This window comes from Pantherophis guttatus, chromosome 1 (genome assembly GCF_059756535.1).
Source record: "Pantherophis guttatus breed Tessera chromosome 1, ASM5975653v1, whole genome shotgun sequence".
Classification (NCBI taxonomy): Eukaryota; Metazoa; Chordata; class Lepidosauria; order Squamata; family Colubridae; genus Pantherophis; species Pantherophis guttatus.
This window is the reverse complement of record NC_142063.1, coordinates 276,593,099-276,618,609: the sequence shown is the minus strand read 5'-3', so window position 1 is coordinate 276,618,609 and position 25,511 is coordinate 276,593,099. Positions and strand designations below refer to the sequence as shown.

Sequence of the window (25,511 nt, the reverse complement as noted above, 5' to 3'; positions counted from 1 at the left end):
TACCACCAGCTTATCAAATACTTAGGAGCCGAGGGCTTGGCAATTCAAGGAAAGGACAGCCAATCGCCAACCATTAACACATCAATAGACAATAGGAAGACAACACACAAACACGACTCACAAAACAGCCCAAAGCACATATTCCATTAGAGAAATTCTCTGAAAATGGGCTCCAGCATGAGTCCGAAAGCTCAGAAGAGTAAATCTCTGGTCCCAGTGACTGACCCAAATTCTATTTTGCATCATTATCCTGGAACACATATATTTGCTTTCATTTGTGTTTTCAGCATTTTTAATAGCAACTTTTTTTGAATTTTGAAGACACCTAGAGTCATTGACTAAGTTGGATAGCTATAGAAATCGAATAAATAAACAAACAAGTGGTTTTTAGCTTTAAAAAATAATGTTACATACTGTACATATTTTCATGTTTTTCTATTGATCTATATTATTTTTTATAGATTCTAACTCTCTCTCTCAAAAAAAAAGGAGCTGTCAATTTAAATTGGGACATATTCACTTTCCATTCCAAGCAATGGGATTTAACTGCACATTAACTTCTAATTTTAAAGAATTTTTCTGGAATGTCTTTTCTGAGAAAGCTTCATATATCTTTGATATTTATTTTATTTATTAGAATTTGTCAAACAAAAAGAAGAACATGAATAAAAGAAAAAAATGCAATGACAGGGGACAATAGGCATGATTGTGCACTTATGCACGCCCCCTCTACTGACCACTTAAGTATGAAGTAAGGTCCATGGAAGTCAATTTGTGATTGAAACCATGAAAATTTGTGGCTGAGATATGCAGTATCTCTTTGTCTTTTTTTACTAGGAGTACTGGTTTCAGAAGAACAACCTGTCCCACCAGTATTGTTGACCTCACCCTGCATCAAAGCCAATATTTTGCCTGCTTCTGTGACATGTATGGCAAGTTCCCCCACACCAGTAATAGGGGACAAACTGAATGCTATGGAGACTATTATCAATGGTGGAGCAAATGAAAAAGAAGAGAAGGCACAAGCTTCTAACTATACTGAAGAGGATGCTACTCTGGATAAAGATGTGATTGTTAAAAAATTGCCAAATCTTTCCTTGTCCCAGTGTGATATTTTAAAAACAGGCATTTCTTTTGAGCCTTGGAGCATGGACAGTCCTGTCCTCTTTTTAGAGGATTTAAATGATCCTACGTGTTTAAGCAAAGAGAATTTATTGGATGAGTCAGCTCAAGATTGCATGAGAACTGGTTTTCCTCAGTGCAATACTGTGGAGACTAAGAGATTTGCAGAAAGCTCTTCCTATATGGATGACCCAAAAGCACAGTTTGATGAATCAGAAAGTGAGATAGCTGTTGCGCTGGTGGACAGTTCTCATTCTGGGGATCCATTCACATTACACGAACCCATTAAAATAGTTATCACCATGAGTAGCACCCATAACTCGGCTACTGATTTAGAGGACTTGCATCACATGAAACAGTCAAGTCCTGAGAAATCTGGTTCAGATGCAGAATCTGCTGTGGCTGCGACAGTTCAAGACAGTAAACAAAGCAACAATCAAATGATAATCCCTGTCATTACTTTTGAGCTATCTGAGGACAATGGAGGCCATGCTTTTCAAGAAGTAAGTGAAAGTTTAAGAACCCCAGAGAATTTAAATGTAAATGCGTCATCTAATCAATGTTCTGGCTATGAATCTGGTGAACAAGACAATATTGGAAAGGAAAACAGTGACAATCCATCAAATAGTCATGAAGGAATGATGTGTCCTGAAAATGCTTCTGAAATTCTAGAAGATCCAGAAGAAGGCCAATGGAATTTGGAGGTCCCCTTATATAAAACAACTCATGAAAAGAGACATGCTCGTGTTCTCAGTGTGGATAGTGGGACAGATGTGTTTTTAAGTAAGAACTCATCAGAAACTGTTAGTGGAAAAGAAAAACTTTTGCCCACCTCAAAGTCTGACCTGGAAGCTAAAGAAGGGCAGATACCAAATGAATCAAATTTCTTAGAATTTGTTTCACTGCTGGAATCCATCAACACTTCAAAGCCAACAGCACCAGATTTGAAAGCAGAGCCTGCAAAAGATAAAGGACTAGCTGGAGGTATAGTGCATAATTCAAATTATTAGTTTCCAATGCATACAAGAAATGTGAGGAATTTATGTGCAATAAAAGCAGTTTCCACTCAGGCTAAAAGCAATAACAATATATATATTGCGGAGTTCGCAGTATGTCTGCTTCTTTTTTTACTAATATACCTGGAACTCGTATTTTTAGAATAGTTTGTAATATGTAATATATATATATATATATATATATATATATATATATATATATATACACATAAGTTTCTAAGAAAACGCATTGACTCCTTGCTGATCTTAATCTCTGTCTTTTACTGGGTTAGAAAAAAAAACTATACATTTCTTTACTCAAGCTTTAAGGAAATCAATAGAACTTAGATTTTTATACCACTATAATATAGTGTTCATTCATTCATTCATTCATTCATTCATTCATTCATTCATTCATTCATTCATTCATTCATTCGAATTGGTTAGAGCCACCCAACTCTGGTGAATTCTTTGCATAGTGGATATCAATTGTCCTTTGCTGTTTTTACTCTTTGTTACATTTCATGGTTTCCTCTACAGAAGAGCAAATGGAGCCCTTCTTACAATTATATGCAACTGATTCCATTTTTTAGAAGTATGTGTGCATGTAAAATTTCAAATATATATATCTTTTATAGAAGTCCTCTGCCATACAAAAATCTTCTCCAAATCAGATTTTCTAGTTCTGTGTCATAATATTTATCTTTTCAGACCCTAATTTACCTAATGCAAGAAAGGGATATGGCTCTACAGCTTTAAACACAATGACTTGTTGATCACAGATTGCAAAATAAACTATAGATTATAAAACAATTTTCAATTGTTTCCTAAATAAACTTTCTCTTTTACAATATTAGAATTAGGATAATATATCAAAATGAATAAATTGAAGATAAAGGAAGTTAATTTGTTTAATTTGTGCTGGCTACCAATTTAGGTGATTTTAAAGGATTATTACATAAACTTGTGAATGATGTCTTTCCATTCTATTCATTTCAGTATCTCCTTAAATATAGCATGTCTCTTACATATCAGATTGTGGAGAACAAATGGGAGGAGAGCGTCCATCCTATTGTTTGTGCTTTTGAATGTCCTAGATATGTCTGATTGGCTGCTGCTGAATAACATAAAAACTTGGACTAGATTGGCAGTAGGTCTCTACGTATGTGGTTCTATCAACTTCTGGGAAAAGTAATTTTCACCAATATTTACAGTAAGTGGATAAGAATCATAGAAATCTAGAGGTTGAAAGCAAGCAACAGAATAGTTGAAATATTGTATTAGCCTTAAGACAATCAAAGCTAGAAGTTAAAGAGATTAGGTTAAACTGGAGAACAGGTAATAAATGAATAGGATTTTTTTTTTTTAAAAAAAAGAGAAGTCTATTGTCCCAGAGATAGGAGAAGGCAGTATAATACATACATGAGATGTCTGAAGAAGACAATGGGTATAGAACAGTGATGGTGAACCTTTTCAGCACCAAGTGCTAAAAAGGTCACACGGAAATGTCACGCGCGCACATGTGCACTTGTCAGGATTGTGCTCCCAGCGTGCATGCGTGTCTAACGATCAGCTGGCTGGCATGCATGCACAGGCCGGTTTTTGGCACTGCTGCGCTCGAAGGGATCGCGCTCTGGAAAAGCTGAACTTCCAGGTTCTGGTGCACACGCGCACCCAACAATCAGCTGGCTGACACTCAGGTGCACTCCAGTTTTTGGCACTGCCACGCGCGCGGACAGCTGATCGTCATGTGCGCATGTGCACCAGAAACTCGGAAGACAAACAGGCAAGGCTGTGCGTGCCAGGCGACATGGCTTCGTGTGCCACTTTGGCCACGCATGCCATAGGTTCGCCATCACAGGTATAGAATTTAAGAATGAGGACTAAAGAGCAAAAAGGAAGAAGAAGAAAAACCTATCTGGAGTGAAGCTGACAGTAAAATCAAAGAGACAAAAGGAGGAAAAGGAAAGATTTAATGTCACATTTCCTACAGACTCAGCTTATGAATCACTTTGCCATCAATCCATACAATCATAACGGAAAAGACAGCAGATGATTAATTTAATATTTGTGATATTGCTACTTTTCAGCATCACTAGTGGACATCATTCATCATATGTAAGTGCTCGGCCCGATAAATTTATTAACTTTGATCTCTCGGGTGGGGGCATGAATTAATGTGATCATAAATTGATTTTCAAAGGTCTGATGTTTTTCTATGGTAGTGGTATCAAGACCTTTTGTATTCAGGAAATAAAAAAACAAGCAAAAAATTCCCCAGGTGGTACATGGAAAGTTTTCTCTGTGTCTTTCAGATGGCTTTTTAAGAGAGAAAAAAGAGGGTGCATTGACCACAGGAAAAAATTGTGCAGAAAAAGAAAATCATGGTTCCTGTAAACAGGAGAAAACCGAGATGGAAACTCAGGATTGTACTAATGTTAATCCAGTGATCCCAGAATCAATAAAGTTCACTGCCCAGTAAGAACTATGTTCTTATTTTCAAGTATACAGTAATATGTGTTGGCCATGTGCATTATACTGTAAAAGAACTCATGTCAAATTTCATTTGATCTATTGTCTTGGTTTCATGAGAAATTGTTTGGGTGGGGCAGAGAAAGATTTCACTTGCTGCTTTTGAAACTCATTCTCCCCCCCCCCCATTTTTCTTACTGATATTTTGACAAGTTACCAGAGCACCAGACAACGACAGATCATTTATCGGGTAACTTCACAACCAGACAGTTCCCTCTTGCAAGTCATAAGTGGGCCTGAAGCATCGGTGCAAGAAGAGATGTCCGTGGATGCAATGCACATCTATTCCTTCATAGATGGAAATGGTAACTTCATATGGAGGAGTTGGGAGAGCTTTCCCTTTGGATAACTCATTTAGGTTTCTATGTGCATGTGGATTAGCTTCTCAGACTCATGTATCTAAATGGGTTCCAGGATTCCATCAAGATATGGCAATTAGGTGCCTGTGATAGGTTTCTTTTTAATTTATAGATCTTATTCATTTAAGATTTGGAAGGTTATCATCAAATATGCCCAATAAGCAGTCCAAGTATGTATGTGTGTATGGGTGCATTGATTTATTTCCCACATTTATTATTTTTACAATTTACTCAAGGGGGCAAACATCCAACACACCTTCCTCCTACTTTCCCCACAACAACAACCCTTTTCATAGCCTCCTGACTCTCCCATCTTATTTTGCTCTATACAGTCCACCATTTTCTCCTCTCCTCTCCTCTCCTCTCCTCTCCTCTCCTCTCTTCTCCTCTCCTCTCCTCTCCTCTCCTCTCCTCTCCTCTCCTCTCCAACTTCTTCCAAGCTTTCTTTTTTTTTAATTCTCTTTTCTTCCCTTTGCACTTTGGGTTCCAGATGCTGCAACAGCCAACCTTGTTCTCTGCCATCCTTTCTGTTTCTCTTCCACAAACTCTCCTTTATATCATTTGAATGTGCTATGGGCAATAGCTTCAGAGGTTTCTGCACTTTCCTTTGGGATGAATGTCAGTACCACCAGTACCCAAGACCATCCAGATTCTAATCTTTACACCTAGCTGCAACACCAGTCCATACTCTCTTAATGAAACATGGACTTAACTTGCTCTCTTCCGTTTAACATTTTCCCAATTCCAGCTCAATTCTCTCCTTCTGGTTTCCCCCCTCTTTCTCTCAGAGTTGAGTTCTGGAACTAAATTTTAATACCCAAATCTAAGTTTTAACAAACTTGCTAAGTCTCTTTCAGATGCCATTGTTCTGATTTATCCATCGAGGCTTTCCAAAATTATGCAGTATATAGATGTAGATACCTGTACATACAATGGAAATATAACAGGTGCAAAGTCACAAGATGTTTCTTGCCAAGGCTAGGGCTGTGGCAAGGAACATTTTAAAATGATTGTGTTGCAGCAGCTACAATGATTCTGAAATCTGTCTTATCAGATGGAGCTCAGAGAATGCAAGTCATTGACAAGGATACCTTAAGATTGGATTTCTATTTCTGGAAAGCTGGCTTTCTAATTTTATAATTTCCCAGTTATAAAACTGAGTGCATGGCAGATCATTGCTCAACAAATTATGTCTCCTTTTATTTGAAGGAGAAATGAGGTCCTTGTACTTAAGGAGTCAAGCAGAAGGAAATATTGAAAATTCACCCATCTATGATTGCATCTCCAATGCTCAGTAAGTAAACTCCTCATATGCTGGATTGGGGATGACTCCATTTCATTTCTGGAGTGGTTACTTAGTTTTCTAAAATTAAAGATTGGGAATATCATTTTCATGAAATGTCCATATGCGAATGACATATATTCTGTTGTATAATAATTTAGATATTTTCTGCTTCAAGCTCTGTATTTTTTGAAATAAATCATAGTATTTCTCCAACTTCTAATTATAGTTACCAGTGTTTGAATTTAGGGCTTCTTATCTGTAACACAGGTTATCTAACACATCTACTCTATTATGAAATTGAACTGTTGAATATCTAGGATAAGAGTAAAGGAATAAGTTTTATTTGATATCCTGTAAACAATTTAACAAAGATCTTAATTTTGTGCCAATACAGCATTTGTTCTGTGTTTGCAAATTTTTCCTGTGATGTAAGTTACTGTTGCAATAGAGATAGTCTATAGCAGCGGTGTCAAATTTGATTTCATTGAGGGCCACATCAGGGTTATGTTTGATCTCGGGGTGCTGGGGTGGGCGTGGCTGGGATGGGCGTGGCCAGCTCGACATCACTTATGTTGGGGGTGCCTGTGATGGCCTGAGCACTCTTGCCAGCGAAAATGGACTCCCGAGCTCCATTTTTGGCTGTGATGGCTCCTGCAACCCTCTGCCAGTGAAAACAGAGCTCGGGAGAGCCACATATGGCCCTCCCGAGCTCTGTTTTCACTGGCAGAGGCACCGCAGGACCGTCCTTCGCTGTTTCCGGGGCGGCCCTGCAGGCCAGATCTAAGTCTTGGGCCTTGAGTTTAACAACTCTGATCTATAGCAATAGCAATAGCACTTATTACTTATTTATTTATTTATTTATTTATTTATTTATTTATTTATTTATTTAATTAATTAATTATTTAATTATTTAATTATTTAATTATTTAATTATTTAATTATTTAATTATTTAATTATTTAATTATTTAATTATTTAATTATTTAACTATTTAATTATTTGTCAACAAGTACAAGGAAACAAGTATCAGTATAGACATAGACATGGATACATGAAAATTGACACAAATAAATGGATATAAATAAGCAAAACATAGCCATAAACACATAAAATGAGTACATATAAATGGGGACAGTAGGACAGCAGGACAGGGATGGTAGGCACGCTGGTGCGCTTATGCACGCCCCTCTTAAAAACATGTAAGGTCCACAGTAGACAGTTTAAGGTAAAAGGTAAGGGGATTCGTGAAACTAACAACAGGATCAGGTAGAGTGTTCCAGACATTTACTACTCTATTGCCTAAGTGGTATTTTCTGCAATCAAGATTAGAGTGGATTACATTTAGTTTGTATCTATTGATAGCCCTTGTATTATTGCGGTTGAAGTTAAAGTAGTCATTAACAGGTAGGACGTTACGGAAGATAATCTTGTGTACTAAGCTTAGGTTGGATCGTAGACAGCGTATTTCAAAGTTATCCAGGTCTAAAATTTCAAGCCTGGTGGTATAAGGAATTTTATTGTGAGTAGAGGAATTGAGTACTCTTCTTGTAAAATACCTCTGGACGGTCTCTAATGTATTAATGTCCAAAATACAGTGTGGGTTCCAGGCAGGTGAGCAATATTCAAGGATAGGTCTGGCAAAGGTTTTGTATGCCCTAGTTAGAAGTATAGCGTTACCAGAGAGAAAACTTCATAAAATAAGGTTGACAACTCTTAGTGCCTTTTTAGCAATGTTGTTACAGTGAGCTCTGGGGCTTAGATCTTTTGAAATGAGTACTTCTAGGTCTTTGACAGTGTGGTTCATCTTTTAGATCGTTTCTGCCCAGCTTGTATTTGATGTTCTGATTTTTATTGCCAATGTGCAGGACTGAGCATTTGTTAGCAGAGATTTGGAGTTGCCAATTGTTTGACCATTCAGATACGTAATCTAAGTTGTTTTGTAGGGTAGTAGAATTGTCTGTGGTGTTAGATAGTTTTACATCGTCGGCAAAGAGGACACAGCTGCTTGTAATATGATCACAAAGGTTGTTATATAGAGCAGAAAGAGTGTTGGTCCTAGAACGCTGCCTTGGGGAACACCGTGGTAACTGGTGCAGGGTTTGATATAGCATTTCCAATTTTAACTACTTGTTGCCTGTTTGATAGGAATGTAGCTATCCACTTGTGCAAAGATCCAGAAATGTCGTAAGAACTTAGTTTTAACAGAAGTTTGTCATGTACCACTGAATTAAAGGCTTTGCAGAAGTCTATGTAGATTGCATCTATTGCTTTACCCTTTGCTTTATGCAACACGCCTTTCTGGTTCTGCACACTGCTTTCCGGGCACAATTAGGAAATAGGAGACTCCAACTCTTTTGTATTGGGCTCTTCCCTGTAACTTTCTTCCCTTGATGGGATGGAAATTAGGATTTCTTTTGTATTTGTGAATCAAATATGTATTATTTCAGTCAGCATCTCTTAAAAAGCATTCTTTAGGGACAAACATTTCCTACCATAGTTACTCAATTATGCAGCAAGATACTTCAATATATTAACATTTTATCATCAGTAGGTTAGCCAAAGAAAATAGAATTCATTTATTGTTTCCTTCAAAGTACATATATTGGCTCCCTCTTTTAATTTTCCCTTACAACAATGTCTCTGCATGATATGTTGGACTGCAAGAACAATTAGCCAAAAGTCTGCAGTGAGCATTCAGAGTAGACCTGAATGTGGGTCTCCAAAATGCTAATCCTACATCTTAACCACTATACCATACCAGTTCTCATTTAATATTCTAAATCTGTGTTTTTCAGTCTTGCCAAATTGAAGTTGTATGAATTTAAACTCCCAGAATTCTCTAGCCAGCAGATGGGTGGTAAATTTTGGAAATCCTGTCTGGCGAATTCTGAGAATTGAAGTCCACACATCTTCAAGTTGCCAGGGTTGAGAAACTCTTGTTATAGATCAGCCTTACCCTATCTGGCACCTGTCAGGTATGGTTGGGATTGCAGTTCCTTGAATTATTGGCTAGTGTGACCTTTGTCTAAGAGCTCTGGGAATTGGGAAGAAAGGATTGCACAAGATCAGATCATGCCATGTAAGTCAAATAAAAAGGAAAATAAATGCAATTGTTTGAAGAGGTATGAATACATATGTTTGACAAAGTAATTGAAAATTAGAGATAAGATTTAAGGAAGTAATTTGGTTTATTATTATCATATAAAGAGAAAAGATTGTTATATAACTAACTGATTTTTATTAAGATGTTGGATTGTATTATTTGGAATAAGACTTAAGGTAATGTATGGTATAAAATGTTTTGGTTATTATTTTGATAAGAAATGATTGATTGTAATACTAGGTATTATATTAAATGAGATTTTAAATTTAAGGGGTTTAACATAGAGAGGAAAAATTGAATTTGGTTAAGATTAGAGTTAGGATGAAGGGTAATATTGGTCTATAAAAAAATTAGAGAGAATAAATAGTATGGCAAAAAGGGAATATATAAATTGTGTTGAATTGACTAAAAACTGTTTAAATTTGTGAACCGGCCAATACTCTGTTCAGAAAAAAACACATTTTCTGTTTGTGTAAAAAAATAAAAAAAACTTTTTTTTTTAAAAAAAGGAAAATAAATGCAAAATAAAAAAAACTTTTTTTTAAAAAAAAAAGGAAAATAAATGCAAAAAATTTGCCACATGGTGGCAGTCAATAACTTTAACAGAATAGTCAACTCTAGGCAGATGTATCTTTTAGAAGGTCATAAGGAAAAGAACAAGAAAAAATTGAAAGTATTTATCTCATCTTCCTAGTTTCTATTTTATTGATTTCTTTTTCATGTTGGACACCAGATTGCAAGTAGTCTAAATAGAACATTAAATAATATTAAAAGTTGTGTTTGAAGTATAGTTGTAAGCTAAAAATTTCAGTTAATTTAGAATCTTAAGCTATTTTGAAAATTGCAATAGTTAATGTTTTAACAGACTAATTAGCCAGACAATCTCTTTCAATTACATTCACAAAATTCCATGATTTTTAATTTGATATGCAGTGTAAATGGGATGTGATAAAATACAATTCTATGTATGCTTACTCATAAATTCCATTCTTTTCAATGGTACTTTAGTCTTTAAACTGTTCCTCTAAAATAGCCATAATTAAAACTTCACTTTTGCTGTTAATGGAGCTGTGCTGTTTCTTCCACTACCTGAGTCCAATATATTAGCTAAGCTGACAATTTACATATTTTTACCAGAGCCGAATTTGAATTGATTTCTATGTCAGGTATCCTAATTTTCAAATAAACATTTGAAAAGTACTTGTGAATCAACAATAATTATGTATATTGGTTAAGAACTCCCAATGACTTTTAACTGTATTAATTTTATTGTATTTCGCCCAGCCGCCCTGTTTAGGGTGACCCGCTCCCTTCTCCATCTGGGAGCGCGGGAGGATCCCCTGCAGAGTCGGGCTGAGGATTTTGTACAGTATCTGCATGACAAAATCAATCAGATTTGGGAAGGCTTGGTCTCTGACTGGGTAGGTTCAGGCGGGATGATGGAGGCAGGTCTTGAGAATGTTATCTGGGAGGAGTTTGACCCTGTGGCTCCCGAGGATGTGGACAGGATTCTGGGACGGCTGAACACGACCATATGTTTATTGGACCTGTGTCCCTCCTGGTTGGTGCTGGCCTCCTGGGAGGTTACACGAGGCTGGCTCCAGGGGATTATTAATGCTTCTTTGAGTGAGAGTGTTTTGCCTTCCACCTTGAAAGAGGCGGTGGTGAGGCCCCTCCTCAAGAAGCGCTCTATGGATCTGGCTGTTTTGGCTAAATACTGTCCAGTCTCCAACCTTCGCTTTGTGGCGAAGGTTGTTGAGAGTGTGGTGGCACGACAGCTTCCGCAGTACCTGGATGAATCTGTCTATCTAGATCCGCTCCAGTCCGGCTTCAGGCCTGAGCACAGCACAGAAACGGCATTGGTCACATTGGTAGATGATCTCTGGAGGGCTCGGGATAGGGGTTGTTCCTCTATCCTAGTCCTGTTAGACCTCTCAGCGGCTTTTGATACCATCGACCATGGTATCATGCTGCGCCGGTTGGAGAGGTTGGGGGTGGGGGGCACTGTTTTATGATAGTTCTCCTCCTATCTCTCTGACTGGTTGCAGTCGGTGTTGGCAGGGGGCCAGAGGTCAATCCCGAGGCGCCTTGTTTGTGGGGTGCCGCAGGGGTCGGTTCTCTCACCTCTCCTGTTCAACATTTATGTGAAGCCACTGGGTGAGATCATCCATGGTTTTGGGGTGGAATTCCATCAGTACGCTGATGATACTCAGCTGTACATCTCCACCCCAGGCCATCCCAATGATGCCCTTGAAGTGATGCTCCGGTGCCTGGAGGCCGTGCGAGTCTGGATGGGGAGAAACAGGCTTCGACTCAACCCATCCAAGACCGAGTGGCTGTGGCTGCCGGCGTCCCGATATAGCCAACTGGTGCCATTGCTGGCTATTGGGGGCGAGTTACTGGCCCCCACGGAGAGGGCTCGCAACTTGGGCGTCCTCCTGGATGCACGGCTGTCTTTAGAAGAGCATATGACGGCCGTGGCCAGGGGGGCTTTTTATTAGGTTCACCTGATTCACCAGTTGTGTCCCTTTCTGGATTGGGACTCCTTACGCATGGTCACTCAGGCACTCGTCACCTCCCGCCTGGACTACTGTAATGCTCTCTACATGGGGCTCCCCTTGAGGAGCACCTGGAGGCTCCAACTGGTGCAGAATGCGGCTGCGCGGGGGATTATGGGAGCGATGGGGTGCTCCCATGTGACACCCCTCCCGCATGAGCTGCATTGGCTCCTGGTGGTCTCCCAGGTGCGCTTCAAGGTGTTGGTTACCACCTTTAAAGTGCTCCATGGCTTAGGGCCTGGGTACTTATGGGACCGCCTTCTGCCACCGATAGCCTCCCACCGGCCAGTACCCTCCCACAGAGAGGGACTCCTCAGGGTGCCGTCGGCCAGACAATGTCAGCTGGTGACCCCCAGGGGGAGGGCTTTCTCTGTGGCAGCACCTGTCCTCTGGAACGACTTGCCCCCGGAGATACGTAGGATCCCTGATCTCTATGCTTTTCGCCGTGCCCTTAAAACTTTTTTATTTCATCAAGCCGGGCTGGCTTAACGCCCCCCCTTAGATATTTTTAATTGTTAATTTGATTTTAGTTGGGGTGTTTTAAATTAAATTTGTTTAATTCTTTTTTTTAAAAAAATTAAATTTTGTATCTGATGTTTTTATTTTTGACTGTTCACCGCCCTGAGTCCTGTGGGAGAAGGGCAGTATAAAAATCAAATCAAATAAAAATAAAATAAAATTTATTGGATTAATAATTGTATACTATTATTTTACATTATTTCTATATTCTTGTAGTTAGCCAATTCGGCTATGCACAGAAACTCACTAGAAATCAAACTTTATGTTTCATTCACGTGTAATACAAAGGCAGGACTTGTTTGGTTTAATTATTATTTCTTTGAATGGTTGAACCTACAGCAACCAAAAAACTATGGTGACATTTTGCCAGCCTATTTTAATTTTGAAAATATAGTTTGAAGCAATTCTAGATTGCTCTATGTTGGGCCTGAACCAGTGGTGGGTTGCCCCCGGTTAGGACCGGTTCGCAAGAACTGGTAGTAAAACTGGCAGGAGGCTCTGTCCACTGACCCGGACGTCATCAGAGGTGATCTGCGTATGCGCAGAAGAGTGCGGGCGCGATGTGAACCGGTAGTAAAGGTAAGTAGAAGTCACCCTGGTCTGAACCCAAAGGCCTGTTTGATTTATGGGTCTGCTTCTATTTTACATTAATCCCAAAGGCATAAGAGAGAAGCAGTTTAAAAGGATATGTCCTACCTCAACAAAATGCTCTGTCTTTGCCCTTCATGATTGCTTGGCTAGGCTTCTATACAGCCGTCAAGTATTGATCAAACTATAGAATTATTGTTTAGGTTGTTATCGAGTGTCACAAGTGACATAAGCAGTGACCTGATAGGAACAAGACAGCTATTTGCATAATTCTAATGTCTTCAGGCAGTTGTTGGCACATTTGTAGAAGAAATTTCAGCTTACTCATATTGCCCTTCTGAAGTTAACAAATTGGAATCAGATTTTCCCTGAATCTGTGGGGAGCCCTCAGCTAATATAGTTGGTCTCTGAAGCCTCTTGTTTTTTCTCCATAGATTTAGGGGTGTCTGAGTGGGTGAGTGGGAATCAAGATGGCAGCTTTGATCTCATGGTTGCATCCTATCATCTTGACTTTTCTTTATCACCCCATCCCTGCAGACACACCAAATTGTTATTAATCATATAATTTTGAATTAATTCCACTTCTTAAATCTCTTTTTATCTTTATATGTACAGTGAAATCCATTTCAGCTCCTCTAGTACAACTACCTCAGAGATCCAAGAAGTATCTACTGGAGATCATGGGCGAAGGGCGCGGCAACAACAGTTCTTACTGATGCTGGCACGGGGAGCTCTTTCTGAACCCCACCGGGTACCATGTAACATTTCAGTACCTATACATTAAAAAAAAAACATTGTGAAAATCTTCCTGTCTAGCTATATAAACTTGCATCTTTCAAATGAGGTTGGTGTAAGCTTATTAATAGCACACAAATGGAAGAATAGTTAATTTTCCACTAAGTATCAGCTGTTATACCAAATTTTATGCTGACAAAAAGGGTTTTTAAATTTATTTATTTATTTATTTTTGAATTTGTATACCGCCCTTCTCCCTGAGGACTCAGGGTGGTGAACAGCCAAATAAAAACATCAAATACAAATATTAAAATACAGTTAAAATATATATATAAATTTGGCCCCATTAATTAAAACAATAAACCAAACAATTAAAAACACTTAAAAAGAATTAGGCCAGCCCGGCTTGTTGGAAAAGGAAGGTTTTAAGGGCACAAATTTGATTTTGTGGATTTTTTTTAAAGGAGCAAAAGAGTTAAACTTTGTTCTGAGAAATTTTATTGTATGTATGTATGTATGTATGTATGTATGTATGTATGTATGTATGTATGTATAGTATGAATCTCTTCTAAGTAAGTGTTGTCTCCATGTGATTGCTGAACAAACCTGACCTCCAGGTTTCTAGCCCCTTAACCACCACACCAAACTGGTTCTAAATAAAATAATAAAAATACTTTACCCAGCATTTCTAAATCTAATGCCAATCAAATTATAGGCAACACTTAAATGTCACACAAAGAGCAATCTTGGGGGACTTAGGTTGTTTTGTTTTGATGTATTTCAATTGATAATCTTATAAAGGCAGTAAAAACATCCTATTATTTGCCATGTGAAAGAAATTAGGCAAGACTGAATATAATCAAGTTTACCAAAAAAAAAATTAACCTGTAAGAAAATATTGACTATGATCATTGTTTGATTATATCCACTGAAAAAGAAATAACTATCAAATTGTATCAAAGCCCTATTTTTATACAAAGCAGTGCTATGAAAATGATATACAATTCTTTTATTTTTAATTTCATGTTGAAAGCATTTTAGCGAAGACCTTGAGGATTCTTCATGCTCATCAGCTCAAAGAAAAATTAATACACAGTTTTACAAATTTATTGTATTTCCTGGCAAATGGATAAAAATCTGGTATGATCGACTCACCTTGCTGGCACTGCTGGATAGGTAAGTTTCACACTGAAACATAACATTCACTGAAAGGTTGAACTTGTACTATTAATTCATAAAATGTTAGCATGTTTCTTGTGTTATTTTTATTTTTAAATCTCTTTTCTTAATGGGCATTATTAATCAGTACGAATTTCAGATTTGTAAATGTGTGTATTTGATACACATGCTTAATATCAAAGTGAAAACTAATAGCTGTCCTCCTTCAAATGATACATAAAATGTGACAACAGCCTTTTCTTAAATTTGGACCTGCCCTACTTGTAAGTAAAACCAAGGATGTATTTGAATCTTAAGGCAAATGGAAGACCTAAGTGAGGGTCCTAAACTCCAGCAATCTTGACAGTGCAGTATACTTCTTTTCAGTCTCCTCCAATAGATGCTTTTCTCTTTAAAATCAAGCTCAAAGAATAGGAAAGGAGAAGAAAATGTCTGCCGTGTTTCTCAACCTTGGCAACTTGAAGATGAATGGACTTCAACTCCCAGAATTCCCTAGCCAGCATAGTACAAATCTAGAGCTGGCTGGGGAATTCTGGGAGTTGAAGTCCACCCATCTTCAGGTTGCCAGGCTGAGAAACACTGGTCTAAGGAAAGAAGTTGACAGATTGATTAAACAAAAATATCTGCTTCTGTTTTATATTGTTGAAAGCTTGACGTAGTCAGAGCTCTAGTTACCCTTTATGTGATCTATAACCCAACCTTTAAAGAGTCTTCTTGCCTCAAAGAATTCACATTGATATGAAGATGCAGGTTTGTGAATCTTAAATCATGGTCCATGCATTTCTATATTTTCTAAGCAACCCACGGAAATAGAAAGAAGGATCTGTTAAATTACATGTTGGATATTAGATGATGCATTTTAGTGGTCCTCTCATTTGCGTTCTATCTGTAACCTTAGGAACGAATTCCTGAGAGTTCTCTAACATTTTTTTTTAAAATTTGATTTATATGCCGCCCTTCTCCGAAGACTCAGGGCGGCTTACAATGTGCTCAGCAATAGCCTTCATCCTTTTGTATATTTATACAAAGTCAGCTTATTGCCCCCACAAACTGGGTCCTCATTTCACCTACCTTAGAAAGGATGGAAGGCTGAGTCAACCTTGAGCCTTGGCGAGATTCGAACCCTGCAGTAATTGCAGGCAGCTGGTCTTAACAAGCTTAATAACAGGGTGCCTTAAACCCCTGTACTACCAAGGCTCTAACATTAGGAGAGACATGACAGTGAGGGTATTTTTGATGGCTGCATATAAATTAGGGCTTCTGACCCCTAAAGAGCAGTTACCAACAAACCCCATTTCTTGCTTTGCTGGTTATTAATCTGTTTCAATCCAGGTTTTATTTATTTATTGAATTGATTTACAACCATTTGTATGCCACCAATTGTCAAGAGTCTAGACACTGAAAGATAGCTAGCTAGCTAGCTACCTAGAAAGAATTTTGGTTTTCACTGTTGACCCCTTTGTATTGCTTTGTATCATTTTTGCTAAATTGCACTTTTTAAATTTTTAAGTTTACTTACTGGTTTTGAAACCGAAAAAAATGTCAGTAAACCCATTTATTAAGTAATCTGTTTCAGAGATACATTTTTTAATCTTGGCAAATAATTAAGCTAATTTTTTTTTGCTTGTGTAAAGATATTTTTCTTACCAGTAAGACTGTACAGAGAATGCCGTGCACACCTGGTAAAGTTGACCCCATGGGACCATGGGGCCTTCATAGGGACATCTTGCAAAAATGAAGTATATTTATGACAAATTGATCTGACTTCAATGTATAAGTCTATATTGAAATGGTACATTTATTATTATCATATTCTGCTTTTGAAAATATATCACTGTGTTATTTTTACAGGACAGAAAATGTCAAGGAGAATGTTTTGGCAGTTCTTCTAGTAATCCTTGTTTCTTTTCTTGGCTTTCTAATCATGAACCAAGGTTTTTGTAAAGACATTTGGGTGCTCCTGTTCTGTCTTATCATGGCAAGCTGTCAATACTCTCTTCTAAAGGTAATAACCCTCACATCCTGGACATATATTGTTTCAACTTCTACCCTCAAAACAATGTTATAGGGCATTGCACACCAGAACAACTAGACACAAGGACACTTTTTTCCCCATGCCATCACTCTGCTAAATAACTAATTCCCACAACACTGTCAAACTATTTACTAAGAATGTATTACTACTATTCTTCTCATCCTTCCTATTACCTATTTCCTTTTCTACTTATGACTATAACCTTGTTGCTTGTATCTTTACTATTTATATTGTTTTATTTAGTTTCCTAGTATGATTTATGTTGATTGCTTATTTAGTATCTTATGACTATCACTAAGTGTTGTATCCTATAATTCATGATGAATGTATTTATGATGACTGTAATCATGATTTATCACTTATATCTTTTATGTACACTGAGTGCTTATGCACCAAAGACAAATTTAGAAATTTAAATAATAAATAAATAATAAATTCCTTGTGTGTCCAATCACACTTGGCCAATAAAGAATTCTCTTCTCTTCTCTTCTCTTCTCTTCTCTTCTCTTCTCTTCTCTTCTCTTCTCTTCTCTTCTCTTCTCTTCTCTTCTCTTCTCTTCTCTTCTCTTCATATTGTCTAAATGTCCTGTTTTTATCATGTATTTAATTTTTTGGTTTTACTGTCAACTACTTAGAGATGAATTGGCACAGGAAGCTGTACATAGAGAGACAGAAAGACAGTCAGATAGATAGATGAGAAATCCATATTTTTATTTGGGATTCTGTGATAACAAATCCAATAACTAACATGATGAATCTTGTTTTGTCTTCAGAGTGTTCAGCCTGACCCTGCCTCACCTATACATGTAAGTTTCAGTTACCAGATATATCCTTTTATTGTTTGTGCTCCCTTTTGGCCAGTTGGTGTAGTGAATTGTTGAAAGTTGAAATAAATCCATCTTTCTGGAATGTTATTCACTTTTCCATCTTGGAACTTACCTAACACTTTATTATTAAAAATTAATCTGCTCAAACACATTGCTGCCTCGGAGTAAACAGCAGAGCTGTGCATAGCATTTTAATGAGTGCTCTCCTTGCACAGCCTGTTGGTGTGAGTGAAACAACGAGGCATCCGGGTCTTTGGCATAGTGGCTTCAGTTACTTTCTCAGATCATTACCACATACATCACTCATTACCACACACTTTTGCTGCCCATTATGCAGGTTTCTAGAAATGTAAAAAGTAATTGTTGCACTGTTAATGTACTGTGGTAAAAAATAATTGTGTGATGTTAGTGGCATTTAATTTAAATATTAATTCTATAAGTTAGTTGATTTTTCTAATTTATACATACTGTATTTTTCTGAGTATAAGATGCACTTTTTTCACTCCTAAAAGAGGCTGAAAATTTGGGTGCGTCTTATACTCTGAATGTAACCCCATGGGGTGCCCAAAATGGCTACCGAGAACAGTTCTTTCTTCCGTGCTTTGCCTGCTTTAATCATTGGAGCTCCCTCTGAGGATCAGCTCTGCTTTTGAAGCTGTTTTTCAGCCCCAATACGAGCCAAGCATCTTCTGTGCTTTGCCTGCTTTTCTAATTGCTGCTCCCTCCGACAATCAGCTGTGCTTTAGAAGCACAGCCCCAACCCCAAAACCAGTGAGCAAACAAATGTGCTGGGACTAGCCAGAACTAATGTGTTGGTAGGCAGAATTCCCCCCCCTCCCCCATTTTCCTCCCCCAAAACTAAGGTTATTCTCTGGTGCGTCTTATACTCCGAAAAATACGGTATATATGGCTTATAAAATTATATAAATTATATGTAATATAATCTAAAATGTGTACCAATGTATATATAAACTTTATATGTCATTGAACACCAAAACAACTGGACACAAAGGCAGTTTTCCCCCATGACATCACTCTGCTAAACAGCTAATTCCCACAACAATGTCTTATGCCCTAACCTAGGATATCAAAGCATCTGGTAGGGCTGTATTACTATTATCCTTCTCAGCGTTATTTTTATCTATTCCTTTAGCATCTTATGACTATCACTTTGTTACTTGTATCTTATGATTTATGTCGATTATGATTTAGTATTTTATGACTATCACTGAGTGTTGTATCTTATGATTTATTATGATTGTATTTTATGATTATGATCATAATGTGTCATTTGTTGCTTGTATGTACACTGAGAGTTTATGCACTGGAGACAAATTCCTTGTGTGTCCAATCACACTTGGCAAATAAAGAATTCTTTTCTATATACATGTATGTAATCATAAAACAATTACCAGCCTAATCAATTTTATGTTTAATACAGAAATTGTTGCAGGACTGTAGGTTTAAACCTTACTTACATTTTAATTACTTTTCCCCATCTCATCTTTTAGACATTAATGATATAATGATCTTTTAATTGGTCACGTTTCTTATAGTGCCACAATCTCATGTCTCCCGAAATACAGAGATACTGGAATATCTGGAATACATCTCTCTGAATCCTCAGTTTTATAGATATAATATTTTGTGATTATTAAAGTATAAATTTGTTTTATATTGAATCAGACTGCAGAGTGCTGGAGGACTTAATCTGCACATGTCTGTCTATTAAATCATGTCTTTTCTCATCCTTTACCTAAAACATAATGCAGTATTGCATTAATTAGCAATACTGCAAAATTTGAATCCACAGGAAGATACAAGTTTAGGCTTCAGTCATATTGCAGTTGCATAGTCCCAACAATTATGATATAATTTATGCCATGGTATGAATGTTGCTGTTTTATTTTTGATGCAAATATATTTATATTGTTTTTCTGTTTCTGATTATATTGCTCTATGATTTATTATTTACATCTTGCATTTCAGCTCACAGTATGTTCTTAGGCTAGTTTGCTTCAACAAAAGCACAATACTTTTAAAATTGGATCAGTTCCATAATGAACAGTGGCAGCCTATAAGCAGAAATAGATTTCAATTGAGGATATATTGAGAGCTATAATTTCCCAGGGCAGGAATATTGAAAATGTCAAAACCCAATTACCATCTAGCTCACAGAACATAAGAATTATAAAGCAGAATTTCTGTTAAACTATGGAAAAGACAGAAAAAAAGACACCGAGTTTAAGCCTCAGAGGCTTTAGTACATGGGCAGTACTCTTAATTGTTAGAAGGCAATAAATGATTTAAAATAATTCCAGTCCTGGGGTACAATGAAGATCTTGTGCTGGGCATGTCATGCCATGCTAAATTTCAGCCAAGTTTGAACCAGCTAAAGAGGGATCTTGGTTACTAAGATCAGCCTTCCCCAAATATTTTATAAGAGAAAATGAGTTTTGAAATCTAAATGGATTGGACTATCATGCCCTATTTGAAAGGTTGTTCTCTAAAATTTAATTTGTACTTCACTCTACTTCTTCTTCATTTCTAGACTAAAGTCTGTTTGGCAAAGGCATTTAATACTTTGTAGATAGTTAACATCAGTCTTGCTCTGGATTTGTGGGAAAAGGCTAAAAGCATCAGAATGGTTAGTGGTAGGTCAATTTATATGTACATATGTAATCTATTTTATTTTACATTTTTATCAAAGTAGGCATGACAGGTGTTTTACTGAATTCCATATTTCACAGAATTTCATCAGAACTATCAGTGTGAACGTTAAAGCTGTTATGTAAACATCTAACATTCTCTGAGATTCACAGCTGCTGAACATCATGCCAAAAATCCATTAAAATAGGACAGGAGAAAGAAGCCTAAATTTTAAACCCCTAGTGGGGTATAAAAAGTATTTAAATCTTCTCACTGGTAGCAGGCAATGAACTGTGGTGTATGATTTCATTCTTGTCAATAGTAAAAATTCTAATCTAGCCAAAACATATTTGTGAATCTTCTGTTGAGCTGAACTGGGAAAACTAATTAAGCCATGCAGAGTTAACATACCTATAATTCACAAGTGAATCCTGGTCAGGGGATTTTGACAAGGGTAACCTGACACTAATGTTAGGAAACACAATTGCAAGGAAATGATTTTCCTCATCTTTATGGCCTTAAGCATTAAAGTCTAATTAGGAAGGCTTTCAGGCAATAGAAGAACTATATTTAATTTGTTTTGTTTGTGTTTATCATGTGAGAACCATACAATTTTAAATACAGGAAGATCTCCTGAATGTTGGAAAACAGAGCAGCTATTTCATAATACAAATAGATTTCATAGTGTCAGACATCAGAGCTCCCAGGAGAAAATTCACACCATAGTTGTTTTACCTTGTTGGCCTTTTGAACTTTCCAGTAATTAGGTCATTTCCACCACTTCCCTCAAGCAGCCAACATTTTGTGACATGGCTAGGCTATTTAAAAAGAGCTGCTAAGAATAATATCATAATAATCTCCAGAGTTTGGGGAAGTGCAGATGCAGTGAGATGGTTTTATTTTCTATCACTACATATGTGATTCTTAGCAGTTAAGATCTAACTTATCTTGCAGACCTTGGGCCATGGCATTTTATGAATCCACTAATAAATGATGATTATTTTAATGTTTGTATTTCCTGGATGGTTGCTTGCTATTTGATTCTTCTACTTCTGTACAGTGTCTTGAATCACTTGATGATTAAACAACCTTACAAAGCCAATTAGCAAGATTAAGACTTAACAGTGAATTCTGATCAGAGTGTAGGTTCAGTGCTTTACTATAACCTACATTGTATAGATGGTTATCAAAATCTTGATGTAGAGGGCTTATTTGGATTTTAAAATGAAATGCATTTCTAACATCTATTTTTTGGGATATGTGATATGTATATAAGCACTGAAACTTCTTGAGTTTGTGCAGATTTAGTTATGAATTTGAAATTTTATGTTGATATTAAATATTTTTTTCTGTTAACTTGCTTTTCTAGGGCCACAACCAGGTGATAATATACAGCCGGCCTATATATTTTAGCATATTGTGTGGCCTTATTCTATTACTAGATGCAGGATCTAAAACCAGAAATTCCTTCAATTATACTGTTTATGACCTGAAGATCTCACCTGAATCAATTCAGGTGATCAGGGACCATGTAATAGGTGAGTTACTTGTGCAAAAATACAAAGAGTTCTCCAAATATTCTTATTTTGCTAAGTACCCATTCGTGTCTTTCAAATACAGAAAGGTGGGGGGAGAGAAAATAGAAAAAAAAATGTTGTAATAATAGGCTTACCAGCCCTCCAAACTACTGCTTTCTTAGTGGATGATTATGATGTTTCTGGAGTAGCTATCTGAAATCTGTTATTTAAGATAATTAACAGTCATTTCTGCATCACAAAATTTCTTGACACCAGTATCCAAGGATAAACCCACAAATTGCAGGATATAAAAAGTAACCTTGTTGCCAGGCTATGAGGTGTATTTGGCAAAACGTTTTACGTTTTTTGCATCAGTTGGAAGATAGATCTGAACACAGCACAAATTTCTTTACCCCACATGCCAAGTCTGTTGCAATTCTTGCTGCTTGTAATATTTTATCTCAACCAAATCAAGAGCAACAAGATTAAGAGATTGTGAGGTTCTCTGTCTAGAAGCTATGCAATAAACTGCCACAGTCAATTAAGTTATTTGAAACAAAAGCATTGTGTAATAGCTGCTATTAAAGCTCCTTTATGCTCTAGAGAAATGAGTTCAAGCAGAAGCAGAATTTTTTTGTGGCTTGCCTGATTTTTGATACGGTTTATGATTATTATTATTTTTTGGCGAGTCACCAATTCTTTATTTGCTGTTCTGTCTCAAACAGTTAAAATTTCTTACCTGCTTCAAGGTTAGATTCCTGTCCTTTTAATTTCTTAATTCTCCATTTTATCAACTGCTTCGTCGTCTTCTGAAAGGCAATGATTTATTGCTTGCAGCATGACAAGGATCCCAAAATAGCTAATACATCAAATACTAAGATCAGATTGAATTTCTGGGGTAAGAAAAGTGCTTCGTGTATCTGCCATGTGTGAACGGGAGTTTCAGCCAAAGTCCCCACCTGGAAAGGATTGATGGAGGATCATTTTTCATTTGAGGCTGAGTGGTGGGAAGAAAAAGCTGTCCAAGGAAAGGGGGAGGAAAAAGAGGATGCTCCCTGCATTATGAAGGATTGTTACTTTTTTTTTCAAAAATACAAGAAGCAGCAAGGAACATGATTACATTTTCTGTGTACCAGCTGTCTTCAAGCACTTCTCATGATGTTTGTTTTTGCAACTATCAGGGAGGAGAGAAATAGAGCTGCCTCTTCACACATCTCTGCCGTGTGAAGAGACGGCAGCGATGCCGTACTTTTAATCCCTAAAGTTCCTGGAGAAGGTGTTGATTTATCTGAAATGGTATAGGATATCCTGCCTAAGCAGGGGGTTGGACTAGAAGACCTCCAAGGTCCCTTCCAACTCTGTTATTCTATTCTATTCTATTCTATTCTATTCTATTCTATTCTATTCTATTCTATTCTATTCTATTCTATTCTATTCTATTCTATTCCATTCCATCCCATCCCATCCCATCCCATCCCATCCCATCCCATCCCTCTCCTTTCTTTCCACATGTGCACAATTTAGGAGGGAGAGAAAGCGAAATGTCTGCAACCTTGGCATGGCCTTACTAGGAATTTCTTTTGACATCTTTTTTCCTCTTAACATTTTGTTTAAGCATGTACCTATTTTTGAATTTATGAACTGTGGTTACAAGAATCAATGTCTGTCTGTCTAGCTATCTAGCTATCATTAATATTCTGACACTCTCCTGTTACACTGATAGTGTAACTCCTAGAATTTGTTTCCTGTATGGAGTTCCAAAATTTTGGGTGTCAAATTAAAAAGACTGGCCTTAGCCTCTTCCTTGTTAATGATCAACTATTTTCATGTCAAATTCGCTTGTTTCCATTTTTAAAAAAGTCAATTTAATTTCTCATTCTAATGATTGGACAAATGGTTCCCTTATTGTTGAGGAATGAGCTTTTGACGCTAGCAGATGTATTTGAGTTATTTCCCATGGTTGCTTGGTAACATGCTGATTTAGCCAGCATATCACTCCTTGCTTAGTGTTCTAAGAAATTACTCTTCATGTGAACTGAATTCCAGAAAACATTGGGGTGGACCTACAGCACACTAGTGAAGCTTTGTTCCCTCTGAAATTAATGAGTTGTACACCAGGACTAACTCATTATCCTTGAACTCTGGATCCAATCTTCCAGCTTTCTGCTGTTGCTGAACAAAACTAGGATAGATGGATATACATTCCCCTGACAAAAAATATTTCATGGGATCTTGGGCCTGGTGGCTCAGCAGATTGATAGCATTGTGATTAACACCAGCTGTCTGCAATTACTATAAGTTTGAATCTCACCAGGCTCAAGGTTGACTCAGCCTTCCATCCTTTCTAAGGTAGGTAAATTGAGGACCCAGTTTGTGGGGGCAATAAGCTGACTTTGTATACATATACAAAAGTATGAAGGCGATTGCTTAACGCACTGTAAGCCGCCCTGAGTCTCCGGAGAAGGGTGGCATATAAATCAAATTAAATAAATAAATAAATAAAAATAAATAAATAAATAAACATGAATTTCTGTCCAATATTGAAGTTCTTATTTATTTTTTTTTAATCTGAGCCCCATCTCCCTGTCCCTTCCCTTCAGGACCTCATTCTAAGAGGATTCTGGGTCCTTCTTGAGTGGAATGTGTTGATATCGCCATTGAAAAATGAAGCAGAAAGGGTATCACTTATTTATATTAGTTCTTCTCCCTAAATAGGGCCTGAGAAAAGATCAATGGGGAAGGAGAAGAGTGTAATAACCACCACCACTGATAAAAAGTTTCTGTAGTGGCGTGGCCCAATAAAGATTCTTGAAGCTAGCAGACTTAGTCAAAGTCCGCTTTGACCAAGAACAGCAACATCTCAATTTAAGAGACTTTGTTTTACTGTAGACTGTAGCAGGCAAAATGTGTCCACGTGTGGTTTGTTTCTCTGCATGTATAAAAATTCTGTTTGCCATTTTACATTTTAATAAAATTCCATCCATGGTGTAGATGACTGTTGAATATGCAGAATATTTTACACATGTGGAGAAAGTGATTCATATTTAACACACAATCTGCATAATAGGATATCTTTCCCCCATTACATAAAGAGATTGATTTTTGATATCAACATATAATTAATCATAAATGATGTTTGTGAAGGAAAGAGGTGGAATTGAATCCCTGTATAGAGGCATGATTTGTCACTCAAGCTGATTTTCACACTAAAACATCTTTATTCTTCCTTTGTGAGATATTTAATATCTTCCATTGTTTTAAAACGGAATTTTAAGCTAGGCGGCTCAGTGGCTAAGACACTGAGCTTGTTGATCAGAAAGGTTGGCAGTTCGGTGGTTCGAATCCCTAGTATAGGTCTCATGCGTTAGCAGGGGTTGGACTACATGATCTCCAAGGTCCCTTCCAACTTTGTTACTGTTACTGTTTTCCTTTGAAATATATGTACTGTTTTATATTATGAATGTTGAATCTCTCCAAAAATAAAATAGCTTATATGGCTTTTTCCCCTC

General features: G+C 37.1%; 1 protein-coding gene across 1 annotated transcript in view; it reads left to right on the top strand.

Moving 5' to 3' along the window:
• Positions 1–25,511, top strand: part of PCNX2 (pecanex 2) — a 100,644-nt gene that overhangs the window by 4,818 nt on the left and 70,315 nt on the right. Inside the window, exons 5-13 of the mRNA XM_060692360.2 lie at positions 838–2,106; positions 4,433–4,595; positions 4,803–4,954; positions 6,218–6,302; positions 13,676–13,811; positions 14,829–14,971; positions 16,826–16,979; positions 17,783–17,815; positions 21,855–22,023. Of these exons, the coding sequence (XP_060548343.2) occupies positions 838–2,106; positions 4,433–4,595; positions 4,803–4,954; positions 6,218–6,302; positions 13,676–13,811; positions 14,829–14,971; positions 16,826–16,979; positions 17,783–17,815; positions 21,855–22,023 (2,304 nt within the window). The remainder of the gene's footprint in view (positions 1–837; positions 2,107–4,432; positions 4,596–4,802; positions 4,955–6,217; positions 6,303–13,675; positions 13,812–14,828; positions 14,972–16,825; positions 16,980–17,782; positions 17,816–21,854; positions 22,024–25,511) is intronic.